This window comes from Rhinopithecus bieti, unplaced genomic scaffold (genome assembly GCF_001698545.2).
Source record: "Rhinopithecus bieti isolate Rb0 unplaced genomic scaffold, ASM169854v2 scaffold_13349, whole genome shotgun sequence".
In the NCBI taxonomy this organism is placed as follows: domain Eukaryota; kingdom Metazoa; phylum Chordata; class Mammalia; order Primates; family Cercopithecidae; genus Rhinopithecus; species Rhinopithecus bieti.
The window spans coordinates 2,784,231-2,799,446 of NW_016807772.1; the positions used below are offsets into that span (position 1 = coordinate 2,784,231).

At 40.7% G+C, this 15,216-nt stretch overlaps 1 protein-coding gene across 1 annotated transcript in view; it reads left to right on the forward strand.

Annotated features, from left to right (window-relative positions):
- WDR19 (WD repeat domain 19) overlaps positions 1-15,216 on the forward strand; it is an 87,325-nt gene that overhangs the window by 53,496 nt on the left and 18,613 nt on the right. The window contains exons 22-26 of the mRNA XM_017883743.1: positions 1,145-1,291; positions 1,903-2,027; positions 3,888-4,000; positions 5,500-5,568; positions 14,222-14,299. Of these exons, the coding sequence (XP_017739232.1) occupies positions 1,145-1,291; positions 1,903-2,027; positions 3,888-4,000; positions 5,500-5,568; positions 14,222-14,299 (532 nt within the window). The remainder of the gene's footprint in view (positions 1-1,144; positions 1,292-1,902; positions 2,028-3,887; positions 4,001-5,499; positions 5,569-14,221; positions 14,300-15,216) is intronic.

A 15,216-nucleotide genomic window follows, 5' to 3' on the forward strand; every position in this document is an offset into this window, starting at 1 on the left:
GCCACATAGGGCTGCTTGTTTAAGCTTGTTTAAGCTGCTTAATTATCCATTGCTATATTTTAACTGTATTTAAAAATTTATAACTCCATTGTAATACAGTTAAAATATAGCAATGGATAGTTAATATCCTAAACATACAAAGATCTCCCACTACTTAATACAAGAAACTCAAAGACACTAATAGGAAAATGGGCTAAAGACAAGAACACAAGTGCCAGAGGAGGAAATACAATTATGAAATTGCATTTGATGTAAACATGAAAAGGTTCTACCTCACTAATAGTAATTAAATTAAGGCAACCTGCCATATTTAGAAATATTTATTTTAAACTAATAACCATGTTGTCAAAATGTGCTTATATGTACACAACCAATAGAAATGTAACTTTTGGGCTGGGCATGGTGGCTTACACCTGGAATCCCTGCACTTTGGGAGGCCAAGGCAGGAAGATCACTTGAGGCCTGGAGTTTGAGGGCAGCCTGGGCAACAGAGAGACAGCCCATCTCTACAACAAGTTTAAAAATAAAAAAAAATTTTTTTAAAGAGGTGTAACTTTCTATAGCCTCTGGAAATTAACTTGGAAATATCTACTAAGAAACTTTTAAAGGAGATTTAATACCCTGCACTTTTAGAAAAGTAACCTTAGGAAATAGAGATATATACCAAATGTCTTGTTGAAATGGAGGGAGCTGAGAGCCGGTCAGGAACTGAAGAGGGATCCTGAGCTCTATCTGGAGGTCAACACAAAGGTATGAGCTTTGTGACTGAGGATATGTAAAGGTTTTATATATCACCATGAAGCTGTAGCTATAATTGTGAAAAAAAAATCTACATTTTCTATATTACTATTATAATCTTCCTACTTAAAAGGAAAAAAAAAAGCAGTAAAATGTAAAAAAAATATGGCTTTGATTCAGATGGGAAAATACAGTTTAATATTGATATTTTACTGTTCATTTATCAAATTGCTAAAAATAACATTTTAGTGGGGTGGTTTCTGGTATTTTCTGTTAAAGGAAAAGAAGTTCAGGAAAATAAGCAGTCACCATCAATAACATGAAAAAGTGTCCTAAACACTTATCAACATTTTCTCCCCAGATTGACAGTGTTAAAAAAAAGTTTATCTGAGCTATGTTTTTATAGATACAAAGAAGCTGTTGTGGCTTATGAGAATGCAAAACAATGGCAAAGTGTAATCCGCATCTATCTGGATCACCTCAATAATCCTGAAAAAGCTGTCAGTATTGTTAGAGAGACCCAGTCTCCGGATGGAGCCAAAATGGTAGCCAGGTAACATAATACATTAATATTTTGGACTTTCAAAACTAACCATAAAAGTAAGCCTCCACCTTCTATCATCAAATATATTAATTCAAAAGGAATATTTAGTCTTTATTTTTTTTATCAGGTCTAACTATTTAAATTCAAAGGCTGTTGTGGTCAGCAGACAAGAGTATGTCTTTCAAGTGGAAGCATATAATATAGAACTGCATGCTGGGTGTGGTGGCTCACACTTGTAATCCCAGCATTTTGGGAGGCCGAGATGGATGGATCACCTGAGATCAGGAGTTCAAGACCAGCCTGGCCAACATGGTGAAACCCCATCTCTACTGAAAATACAAAAAATTAGCTGGGTGTCGTGGTGCATGCCTGTAGTTCCAGCTACTTGGGAGGCTGAGGCAGGAAAATCCCTTGAACCCAGGAGGCGGAGGCTGCATGAGCCAAGATTGCGCCACTGCACTCCAGCCTGGGTGACAGAGTGAGCCTCCATTTCAAAAAAAAAAGAACTGCAATTTATCTAATAAATTTTGATTTTTAAATGGTTTCCCCTGGTTGAAAAATTTTGTAAATCACAAACTCATTTAAGAGTCTAGCTAATTAAAGAAAGTACTTTGCTTCAGGTTTTTTCTACAGCTTGGTGACTATGGGTCTGCCATCCAGTTTCTTGTCATGTCCAAATGTAACAATGAAGCTTTCACACTGGCTCAGCAACACAACAAAATGGAAATCTATGCAGATATTATCGGTAAATATCATTTTTCCCTGGTTCTCTTCAAGATGTTTATCATAAAAACACTTTGTCGCTTATGATCTAATTATCAGATTGGTATACATACAAGAATGCGCTTGGTATAAATGTTTATCATTTATACGTAGACACACATGTATCTATGTTATGTGTTGGATTTCAAGATCCCTGCTACTTCAAGGTGAAATGGTATTGTTAAAAAGGATTATTTTAAAAATTAAGGGTCTTTCTGTGTGAATTCCAAGAGAGGCTAGATTTCCCAAATCCTGCTATTTATCAGCCAGTAGTAAATCGAAGATTTCAAAATGAAGGTGATAGAAAATGCAGGATGATTTTTGAAAATGTAAATATTTTCATTAAAAAATCGAGTTACAAATGATGAAGAGTGATATACCCAAGATGTGTTTTTCAAAGATTTGGACAGTCCAAAGGAGAATTTGATATTCTGGGAATGCCTGCTTAAAGGTTTTCTTCTCATGTTTGCAATTATTTTTAGAAACTACTGAAATAATTTTCAAATTTTCATTTCATGGACCATACGTAATGTTATTTGTGTTTTGTTTTGTTTTATTGTGCTAAAATATATATAACATAAAATTTCCATTTAAAAGTGTACAATTTGGTACATTCATTCACGTTGTTATGTGGCCATCACTACTGTCCATCTCTAGAACTTTTTCATCATCGCAGACTTTCTCTGTACCCATTAAATAGTAATTCCCCATTGCCCTCTTTTCCCTAGACCCTGGTAAGCACGATTTTACTTTCTGTATCTATGAATTTGACTATTCATGGTACCTCATATAAGTGGAATCATAAAATATTTGTTCTTTCGTGTTATTTTGTTTTTTATAATTCACAAAATGACCATAAGAATTGATGTTAGGATTCACAAGAAAATATTTATTTCAGTCTTCAAGGAAACAAATTAGGTAAAAGCTTCTTGGGATGCTTTGGCTTCCCAAATGACTTCTTGCGAAGTCATTAAGATAATTAGAGAAAATAGAGTTAAAAAAAAAAAAAAAGGAAGTACAGATAAGCAACTTCAGAATTGCCAATGCTTAACTTGACTGATGACATTTCTGTCCTAACATTACCACCACCATTTCACTAAAGCAATTTTTCTAAGTTCTTAAGAACATGGTTTGTCTTATATAAGGTGTGTATATTAAGGGTGTGTGTGTGTGTGTGTGTGCCTCCTCCCACCTTCAAAACACACACATACTTTTCCCCACTTAGCTTTATGCCTTTCTCCTATAAACCCCCTTTTCCTCCAGCTGGAGGCGCAGGGTGGTTGTTATACTTTAGTATTCTATCGGGCCCCAACTCCCGTAGGTAAATGTAAACGATGAATTGGAATTCCAGCAGCTTTGGGGGTCCTTCTTCCTCTATGCTTAATGTATTTAAGCCCCAAGCCAAAGGAAGAACAGTCATATCTTTAACCAGCATCTACTGGCTACTAGAATGTCGTCTTCCCTACTTGTCTGACAAATATACAGACTATTGTTTAAACCAGGCATTGCTGAGAGGGATGGATTCCATTTGTATTACCAACAAAAACCTTATAATTTCCTCTCCTGGATCACATTTAGAGTTAAAAAGAAAAGATGGAACAGAGTCAGTATTTGGGGTAATTGTGATAAGTATGTTTTGTGACGAAAACAGACATTAATAATATATTGATGTTTGCTGTTAGGAGTTTTAATCACCTGTTTTAGATCACTCGTTCTTAGATTTCTCATTAGATTTCTCTTAGATTTCACCTATTTTTAGATCACTCGTTCTTTATTTTCAGGTTAGCAGTAAAAGGTAAACAAATTTTGCTCAGATATTTTACTCAGTAAACTTCTGTTATAGGTTCTGAAGACACTACTAATGAAGACTATCAAAGCATTGCCTTATACTTTGAAGGAGAAAAGAGGTATCTTCAGGCTGGAAAATTCTTCTTGCTGTGTGGCCAATATTCACGAGTTAGTATTTGCCAAGAAAATATACACTGACTACGCAGGAATAATTGTAGGAAATATATGTAAATGCCAGTAACTCCCACTCAGATTTGAAATCTCAGAGCTAACTCTGAAATCTTCCTCTCCCTCCCACACCCAGTCACAACCTTCCTTTGTAATACCTCTCACATCTGTCACTTCATTCTAACTACCATCAACTCAGTCCAGGCCCACAGGACCTTGCTTCTGATTATTGCAGTAGTTTCTTATTTTTCCTGTTTTTAGTTTGTCTGCCTTTAGAGTTTGTCATCCTTCACTTTGTTCCCCAAATAATAGTTGCTTTCATTGTTACAGAGTCCATTGGCCTAAGGCAGGGGTTAACAGTGTCCAAAGAAGGGACACGATAAGTGAAGCTACAGGGTAAAGCTGCGCATTGTTCATGTGACAGGGTAGGGACTACTGAATGGCACATATCTTAAGAAGCCAGCTGTTGCTCACCTCCATAAAATTGTTTTTTAGGAATCCAGGCCCTGTAGTGCCAGATCATATGATTTTTTCAAGAGAAATGGAAGCTTGGGGCTGCCAGTTTTGAAATATGTGCCCCGATATTTATAGAATACCTCACTGGCCAAAAAAAACATGTCTGTGTGTGAATTCAGCCTACAGGCCACCACCAATTTGTTGTTGCTGGCTCTTAGATAAAGTCCAAACTCCTTAGCTGGCACTTAAGAGAATTTCCATAGTTTGACCAACCAGCCAGAACTCCCTAATCTGGCACCCAGCTGTTTCCATAGAAGAGTCCCACATTCCTCTAACAGCCAGGACTTCATCCATCCTGTTCTCCATCTGGGTTCCTCTCTGTTCCCTACGCCACCTACCACAAACCTATTCATCCTTCAAATGACACCTTCGGGATCATCTCCATGCCAAACCATCTTTTCTTCCTCAGAGCACCTATAAAAGAAAGAAAAAAAAAAACCCTGACAATCCAGTCCATTTGTCTTTTTATAGTTGTAAATTTCTTCCTAAGTGTGGTGTTATGGTGTGCAGGAATTAGACAATTATGACTTAAAATAATTGGTCTCTTATATTATCATCATATCACACAGATCTTCCTGGTAAGATTGTACATAACACAGAAAAGAGGGGCCGTGCCATACCATTCCTGGTATTCTCCATGGGATCTAACGAAGTCCCACATTCATAGTAGCAGGTTGTCAGTAACTATTTGTTGAAAGAATAAATGAATGAAAATAATTAAATCTTCCTACTGAAAAGGGCACATTTTGCCTTTTCATTTCATCAGGACTAGATTCTTCAGAGGGTTAACTGGGTCCTTCCATTTTTAAACTATACCCAACTTTTAAGGATATATTTAAGATCCAACACTATGCAAGCCCCTGGTTGAGATGATGATACTTTCACAGACTGTAATTACTTTGTGTAAAGGCTGTGTGAAAGCTTTGTTTTCCCTAATGTGAAAATATTCTGAAAATTTTTCATTGCTATAATTCTCTTTTTAGGCACTTAAACACTTCCTGAAATGCCCAAGCTCAGAAGACAATGTGGCAATAGAAATGGCAATTGAAACTGTAAGTACACTTTGACTGAAACTTTCAAGAATGCCAATTTTTAAAAAAAATTCTTGAAGAAAATTTTAAATATATGCAGAAGTAGACCAAACGGTATAACAAACCCCTACATACCCATCATGTAGCTTCAACAGCTGTCAATGCATAGACAGCCTCATTTTATTCATGCCCTCACCCTCTTTCCTGGGTGTTTTGTTTTGTTTTTTTTTTTAAGTAAATCGCAGTCACCGTATCATTTCACTTGTGGATACAATATCAGTGTCTAAAAGATAAGAAACGTTGGATTTTCTTTTAGGTGTAACTTGAGTACAGTAAAGTTCACAAATCCTAAGTGTACAACTGGATTAGTTTTTTCCTCTGTGCATACCTGTGTAACCCCCACCCAGATCAAGATATAGAACATTTCCAGCTACCGAAAGTCTCCCTCATGTCACCCCCCAGTTAATATCCCCTACCAAAGGTAACCACAATTCTGACTTATATTCTTATAGATTCGTTTTGCCTTTGTATAATCTAAATAGAAACAGAATCACGCATGTGTACGCTTGTGTCCAGTTTCAGTCAGCATTATGTATGCAAATTTGTCTGTTTGTGTTACTGCACATAGCAATAGCAATAGGTCATTCTTTTTTTTTTTTTTTTTTTTTTTTGAGACAGAATTTCGCTCTTTTGCCCAGGCAAGAGTGCTGTGGCGTGATCTCGGCTCACTGCAACCTCCACCTTCCAGTTTCAAGCTATTCTCCTGTCTCAGCCTCCCGAGTAGCTGGGATTACAGGTGCCTGCCACCGTGCCCTGCTAGTTTTTGTATTTTTAGTAGAGACAGGGTTTCACCATGTTGGCCAGGCTGGTCTCGAACTCCTGACCTCGTGATCTGCCCACCTCAGCCTCCCAAAGTGCTGGGATTACAGGCATGAGCTGTCGCATCCAGCTCAGCAATAGGTCATTCTTCTTCATTGCTGTGTAGTATTCTACTATATGACTGTACCACAGTTTATTTACCCCTTACTCTGTTAATGGACTTTTGAGTTGTCTCCAGTTTGGGCATATTATGAATAAAGCTGCCATAAAGCTGTTCATATCTTTTGGTGAACAAAAGCCCTCAGTTTTATTGGGTATATATCCAGGAGTAGAATCATTAGGTCATAGTATTCTAAATACAGGTCTTTTTGTCAGATATATGTTGCAAAAATCTTCAAAGGCATGGCTTACCTTTTATTCTCTTGATGAGCAGAAATTCTTAACTTTTAATAAAGTTCAACTCATGAATCTTTTATAGTTAGTGCTTTTTGGTCCAATTAAGAAATTTTAAGCTGGGTGCAGTGGATCACTTGAGGTCAGGAGTTCAAGACCAGCCTGGCCAACATGGTGAAACCCCATCTCTACTAAAAATACAAATATTAGCTGGGCATAGTGGCGGGCACCTGTAATCCCAGCTACTTTGGAGGCTGAAGCAGGAGAATCACTTGAACCTGGGAGGCAGAGGTTGTAGTGGGCCGAGACTGTGCCATTGCCCTCCAGCCTGGGCAACAAGAACGAAACTTCATCTCAAAAAAAAAAAAAGAAAAGAAATCTCTGCCTATCCCATGGTCATGAAAATATTTCCCTTATGTTTTCTTCTAGTAGTTTGTTCTATCTGTCTCATTTAGGCTTATGCCCATCCCGAATTAATTAGGTATATGGTATAAGGTAGGGGTCAAGGATATTTCTTTTCAATGTGGATATCCTGTTGACCAGCACCATTTATCAAAATACCATCCTTTCCACCACTGAATTGCCACAAAGCATTTGTCATAAATGAAATGACATGAAATTACCATGTAGTATGAATCTGGTTTGGGATCCTCTAGTCTTTTCCTTTAGTTTGTCCTTGTACCAATACTCCATTGTCCTGATTACTGTATGTATTGTATATTATAATCTTTCTGTTTCTGTGGATTTGCCTATTCTAGACATTTCATATAAATGGAACCATATAATATGTGGCCTTTTGTGCCTGCTTCTCTCATTTAGCACCATGTTTTCAAGGCTCGTCCATGTTGTAGCATGTGACAAGAATTCATGCCTTCTTATGGCTGAATAATATTCCATTGTATGAATATTGTATGTTTATTCATCAGTTATTGGGCATTTGTTGTTTCTTCTTTTTGGCTATTATGAGTAATACTGCTATTAACATTTGTGTGCAAGTTTTCATGTGGACATGTGTTTTCATTTCTCTTAAGTGTATTACTTAGGAGTGGAATTGCTAGGCCATATGTAAACCCTATGTTTAACATTTTGAGAAACTGTCCAACTGTTTCCTGAAGCAGCTGACCACTTATATTCCAACAGGCACTGTGTGAGGGTTCCAGTTTTTCTAATAGCAATTCCTTGATATTGTCAACTATCTAGTTAGGGTTCGAATTTCTTCAGCTCTTGCATAAATGCTTTCATACAGTTGGTTAGTTCACCTTAGTATCAAGACAAGGCTCATGTATTACATTTAGTTTATATGGGCCTTAAGTCTCTTTTAATCTCCCTTCCCCTCACTTCTCTCCTTCTCTCTCTCTCTCTCTCTCTCTTCAACTCTATTTATATCTCCTAAACACCGCCCACACATGCATACTTGCTATTTATGTGTTAAGAAAATGGGTCATTTATCCTGAGGAATTTCTGACATTTTGATTTAGCTAATTACATCCTTGTGGTATAATTACCCTGTATTTCCCACTCACTAGTAGTTAAATCTAGATACTTGATCAGATATAGATGATATTTCTGTAAAAGCAACTTCATAGATGGTACCGTGTACTTCCTATTCTCATCAGAGCAGTAGGGCCATATCTCTTTTTTTTCTGTTTTTTTTTTTTTTTTTTTTTTTTTTTTTTTTTTTTTTTTTTTGACACAGAGTCTCACTTTGTCGCCCAAGCTGGAGTTCAGTGGTACAATCTTAGCTCACCGCAACCTCTGCCTCCTGGGTTCAAGTGATTCTCCTGCCTCAGCCTCCCCAATAGCTGAGATTACAGATGTGTGCTACCATACCCAACTAATTTTTGTGTATTTTTAGTAGAGTCAGGATTTCACCATGTTAGGCAGGCTGGTATCAAAATCCTGACCTCAAATGATCTGCCCACCTTGGCCTCCCAAAGTGCTGGGATTAAAGGCATGAGCCACCACACCCAGCCTAGTAGGGCCATATCTTAAATCAACTTGGGCTGCCATAACAAAATACCGTAGTCTGGGTGACTTCTGGAGTTTGAGAAGTCCAAGATCAAGGTGCTGGTAATTTGGTTCCTGATGAGGGCTCTCTTCCTGACTTGCAGACAGCAGCCTTCTCACTGTGTCCTCACGTGGCCTTTCCTATACATGTATGCAAGGAGAGAGATTTCTCTCCCTTCCTCTTAAGGCTACAATCTAACCTTAATTACCTCCCAGGGGCTCCATTTCCAAATACCATTACATAAAGGTTGGGGCTTTAACAGATGAATTTGGGGTATGTGGGGGACACAAACACTCAGTTCATAGTAGCCCATATTTTTGTGGTCTTTTTGTTGTTGTTGTTGTTGTTGTTGCCCAGGCTGGAGTGCAGTGGCATGATCTTGGTTCAGTGTAAACCCCACCTCCTGGGTTCAAGTGATTCTTCTGCCTCAACCTCCTGAGTAGCTGGGACTACAGGTGCCCACCTGGCTCCTATGGTTAAAAAAATTAACCACACCTGGCTAATTTTTTTTTTTTTCTATTTTTTAGTAGAGATGGATGTTTTACCACGTTGGCCAGGCTGTTCTCAAACTCCTGACCTCCAGTGATCCACCCACCTTGGCCTCTGAAAGTGTTGGGATTATAGCGGAGAGCCACCGCGCCCGGCCTGGTCTCTCTTTTTATGGTGTTAGATTGATTATTGGGTGTAGGTGTGGTCAACCTGATCAATCTATGATAAGCTTTCCCATCAACTTGTCACCCAATGATTTCAGCAACCGTTGATGATTATTACTTAGATCGGGGTATCCAATCTTTTGACTTCCCTGGGCCACATTGGAAGAAGAAGAAGACTTGCCTTTAATTAGTAAGTCCAGAAGGGCTCTGATTTGGGTAGTTCAAGTGTCCATCGCAGGATTAATCAATTGGTGGCCACAGGGATGGAATATCATGCCTGGGCAAATTGGGTCAAATTCCCACCAGTAGACAAAGTTCAGTAGCCATGGAGATGGGGTCTCTTAAGACATGGAATTTCCACTGGAACTCCATGGTTGAAGTGAAGCAGAAGCATCTCTCAGAAGAGTTGAAGGAATGAATATTAGACAAAATTATGGATGTCCCTTGCAGCTGTCAAATTTCTCTCCTTTCATTAGTATTCTGTAATCCCACAATACTTTCTCAATGTTGTATTTCTAATGGATTTTGTTAAATTTTATTAAGGTCAAGGACATGTAGTCAGTAAAACCAACATATTTGTACTTATTGCTAGGATTACTTCATTCAGACAAGTCCATTTTGAATTTTACTACTGGATTTTTTTTTTCAAGTGCAGCTGCAAATCATTTTGTGCTTAAGCTGCAGAACCTCTCGTGGTTCCCCATTGCCTCCACAATTTATTCCCAAATTATCCTTCATGGATCATAAAATCTTAGAAATACCTGGAAGTGAACCAGTCTAACCTCCTTCATTTTACTGATGGGGAAACTGAGGTACCAGAAGGTGATATGACTAACCTACAGACACCCAAATAGAAAGTAATCGATCTGGGACTAAAACCAATGCTTTCTTTCCTTCCCACTTACCTCTTACACTCCTCTAGGTCAGCAGCCTGTGCTACAACTAAATTGGCCACTTTTTTTTTTATCCCCTTTTGAGACAGGGTCTCTCTCTGTTGCCCAGGTGGCATGATCACAGCTCACTGCAGCCTTGACCTCCTGGGTTCAAGCAATTCTCCCACCTTAGCCATCCAAGTAGCTGGGACTACAGACATGCCACCACACCTGGCTAATTTTATTTTTTTTGTAGAGATGAGTTTTTGCTGTGTTGTCCTGGTTGGTCTTGAACTCCTAGGCTCAAGTGATCCTCCCACCTTGGCCTCCCAAAGTGCTGTGATTACATGTGTGAGCACAGTGCTCAGTCTTAAACTGCCCTCTTTTATTTGAATAGTTCAGGGTTCCCCTTCCTTCGTTCCTTCACTCTTCCTTCACTCTAAAACACCCCTACCCCTGCACCTCTGCATCTCATACTCCTACCCAATAAGCCTTTCCTAAACTGTCCTTGAGATGAAATTTCACCCTCCCTAGAATGGTCTAAGTACTTTGAACATCACTTACTGCTATAGTAACTCCCTTCAGATTTACAAGTTCCTCAAGGTCCAGAACCCATCTCTTTATAGAGTGTTCAGCACATGGCAGTCACTCAATTAATACTTGTTGAATCGAGCACATGTTGGTCCCTAGCTCAGTGAAAACAGATGATAACAAGTTTCCTTCCCAGTCTTCCATTTCTTTCTTTCTTTCTTGGGGACCTTCCCCTGGGGGGGGGGAAATATCGCTTTTACTCGTGACTTGCATTTTCTCACAATCTGCGCGCTCTTTCACCTGCTGATTCACAGCCAGAAGCCACACCCCTGAGTTATTGGGTTCACCGTCAAAATGCTTGTGCTTCACCCACCCCCACCCATCCCCATCCTCGACACCTCAAAGCTTTGAAACACCTCCTTGGTTTATGGAGCGGGAAGGGAAGTATGAGACCCCTCACTGGGAGATGATGGGGAAGGTGGGGCTCACTGGTGTCCCTCAGGTGAGTTGGGAGAGTCCTCCTTACCTCCTTGCACTCACCTTCTGCCTTCCCCACTCCATGAACTTGCTTGAAAAGGTCCCCACAGATCTCTCACTTGCTAAATATAGAAGTCTCCTGTCAGTCTTCACCCTACTCCATGTTACAGTAACATTTTACCCTATTATACTACATCTTTCTGGACTTTTTCCCCTCAGAACACTGCATCTTCTGTTCTCCACTTCCTTCTCAGATGGTCCCTTCTCAGCCTCCTTCCCTGGCCTCTCTGCCCCTTCAATGCAAGCGCCCCTCAGCATTCCATCCGCACCCTGCCATGAGTTGCCTTTGCCTGGCCACATCTATTCCCTGCTGGCTCTCCTGTCTGCGTGTCTGTCCTGACACTTCGAGTGTGCTCCACTCTCCCTGGGGACAGCTGCCATTGTTGCTGGTGACAAAAACAATAGGGACAGCCGGGCATGGTGGCTCACAGCTGTAATTCCAGCACTTCGGGAGGCCGAGGTGGGCCGATCACCTGAGGTCGGGAGTTCAAGACCAGCCTGACCGATGTGGAGAAACCCCATCTCTACTAAAAATATAAAATTAGCCGGGAGTAGTGGCATATGCCTGTAATCCCAGCTACTCAGGAGGCTGAGGCAGGAGAATCACTTAAACCCAGGATGCAGAGGTTGTGGTGAGCAGAGATCACACCATTGCACTCCAGCCTAGGCAACAAGAGTGAAACTCCCGTCTAAAAAAAAAAAAAAATAGGGACATCTATCGAGTACTGACCCTGCCAGTGGGGAGGCCACATTTTGCATACGTAATAGTGAAAATTACTCAGTGCTTCTCTGAAATTTAAATTTAACTGGGAATGCTGTATTTTTGTTGTCTGTATTTGACAATCCTGTCTACTTGGCACCTGTTCAAGCCATGTACGTGTATTCACTTATTTAATCCTCACAGCAGTTCTGTGAGTTAGGTGCTATTACTGCCCACGTTGAGGCCCCAAGAGTAACCTGCCCAAGATCACACAGGTCTCAAGTAGTGTCACTCAGTTGACCCCCAGCAGGCTGGCTCCATCCAGAGCCTTTGCTTTAACCATTTCTCTGTCCTGGCTTATTCACCCAAAGCCATCCACAGAAGCCATCAAGAGAACAAACTCTATCATTTATGTCCCAACATCCCTGCTTTACCGAAGTGGCAAGAGCAGAGGTGACACAGATTGGGGAAAGCCTAGCTTTTTCCCCTGACGGTGACCACAGGTGGGGCAGTGTGCAGAAATCCTGCAGCCTGAGAGCCTCTGCACCTGCAGGTTCAGGGCCATTTCTCTATTACTCAAGTCTACTGATTGTATCCTTCCTCTACTGGACAGATAACTTGCAGACTTGTCCTCATACCTCCCCTGAGGTGTAGCAAGCAAGGCCATGTGTTGCTGAGTCCCTAGTGATCATTTCCTCCATTGTCCGGTGGTTTTTCCCATTGTAATGTCGTTACCGTGACAAGACTGTTCAGTGTTCCTTCCCCTAAGTTGAGCTCCAGCTATGTTTTTTGCTCACTCCTTTTTAATAGACACAGAATTCTGAAGCCTCCTAATTTTGTCAGTAATTCCCTAGTGCTCCCCCTAAATTCCTGACCTCACACATTCTGTTCGTATTAAACTCATACATGCCCATCCTGCAATGTGGTACATTATTTTTCTGGTTCAACACCACCCAGTACTTCAATGATTTAACTCACCTTTATGGAGATGAATTTCTTTTCCTCTTTTTTTTTTGAGACAAAGTCTCACGCCGTCGCCCAGGCTAGAGTGCAGGGGCAGGATCTCGGCTCACTGCAACCTTCGCCTCCCAGGCTCAAGCCGATTCTCATGCCTCAGCCTCCCAAGTAGCTGAGATTACAAGCATGCACTACCACACCCAGCCAATTTTTGTATTTTTAGGAGAGACAGGGTCTCATCATGTTGGCCAGACTGGCCTTGAACTCCTGGCCTCAAGTGATCCACCCACCTCAGCCTCCCACAGTGCTGGGATTACAGGCGTGAGCCACCATGCCGGGCCTGGAGATGACTTTTAAGTAAAGATTTCTAAGCCAGCCTTGTCTCCAGAGCCGTACGCACATTTCAGCTGCTTGCCTTTATCCAGGCTCCTCTGGCTGGGACCCTCACTTCTTTACACTTTCGATGACATGTAGTCGTGCGTAAGACCTTTTCCTCAGGGAGCCGCTGCAGAGGAGGGCACCTGGAATGATATCGTTGTGTCAGCGCTTGTGCTTAAGATGCTGTCCTCAAGGTGTCATAGTCATTTATCTTAAAGTTTTTATTAAAACATCCAAGGGCTGAGCACGGTGGCTCACGCCTGTAATCTCAGCACTTTGGGAGGCTGAGATGAGCAGATCATGAGGTCAGAAGATCAAGACCATCCAGGCCAACATGGTGAAACCCCCGTCTCTACTAAAAATATAAAAATTAGCTGGTTGTGGTGGCGCACGCTTGTAGTCCCAGCTACACGAGAGGCTGAGGCAGGAGAATCGCTTGAACCCAGGAGGCGGAGATTGCAGTGAGCCGAGATCGTGCCACTGCACTCCGGCCTGGCAACAGAGTGAGACTCCGTCTCAAAAAATAGTAATAATAATAAATAAATAAATAAATCCAGAAGTACATTCTCTGTGCATGTGAAAGAAAATATGGTATTTTGATACAGCAGCTAAGAAAAGCTATAGCGTCTAAGGATGGATTTTTATTAATGGAGAGTCTAGCAACAAATGAAGAAAGACCCTGATCCTATGTCATATTTCAGGCACTTTATTATAGATACTATTAATGCTTCTTAGTCCATCTCCTTAAGCAGAAGATTGTCTTTTTCTCCAGTCTTGCTCGATTTAAGATGGTGAATTTGCTGGGTCTTTCTCTCTTATTAAACAGGTTGGTCAGGCCAAAGATGAACTGCTGACCCATCAGCTGATAGACCACCTCTTGGGGGAAAACGATGGCGTGCCTAAGGTACTGAACACATGGGCTTCATGTGCGTCCTCAGATCTCAGTTACAGTTTGATTCTGCCTCTTTTACCCATCATGCTTTTACAACATAGACGTGAAAAATTTACTCCCTGTCAGTAGTGTAGATAAGCTAGACCAGGAGTGTCCAATCTTTTTGCTTCCCTGGGTCACATTGGAAGAAGAAGAATTGTCTTGGGCCACACATAAAATACACTAACAATAGCTGATGAACTAAAAAAAAAAAAAAAAAAAAAAAAAAAAAAAAAAAAAAAAAAACTCGTACTGTTTTTTAAAAGTTTACAAATTTGTGTTGGACTGCATTCAAAGCTGTCCAGGGCCACATGTAGCCTGCAGGCCATGGCTAGAGCAAGCTTGATCTAGACAGACCCTGCGTTTTGGAGGATAACGTATATTTACTCTTTAAAATTGGCTTTGCCAACTGTGAGATAGCCATGCCCCTCTAGATAACAATCCTCACCACATGCAATTTTTCTCAAATGTTATAATTTTGTTTGTTCTAGGAACTATGAAAAAAGATCACTGACATTGAAACTATGACCTAGCACTCATCTCTAAAACTCAGAGTGTGCTTTGTTTACATTCCCAACATTATGGAAATTAACAAAAATCAGATTAAGCATAAAGGTAGTTCTCTATAACATAAAATAGAAATAAATTGGCCAGGTGTGGTGGCTCATGCCTGTAATCCCAGCACTTTGGGAGGCAAAGGCGGGTGGATCACTTGAGGTCAGGAGTTGGAGACTAGCCTGGCCAACATGGCGAAACCCCGTCTCTACAAAAAATACAAAAATTAGCCGGGTGTGGTGGCGCGCGCCTGTAGTCCTAGCTACTCAGGAGGCTGAGGCAGGAGAATTGCTTGAACCCAGAAGGCAGAGGTTGCAGTGAGCTAAGAGATTGTG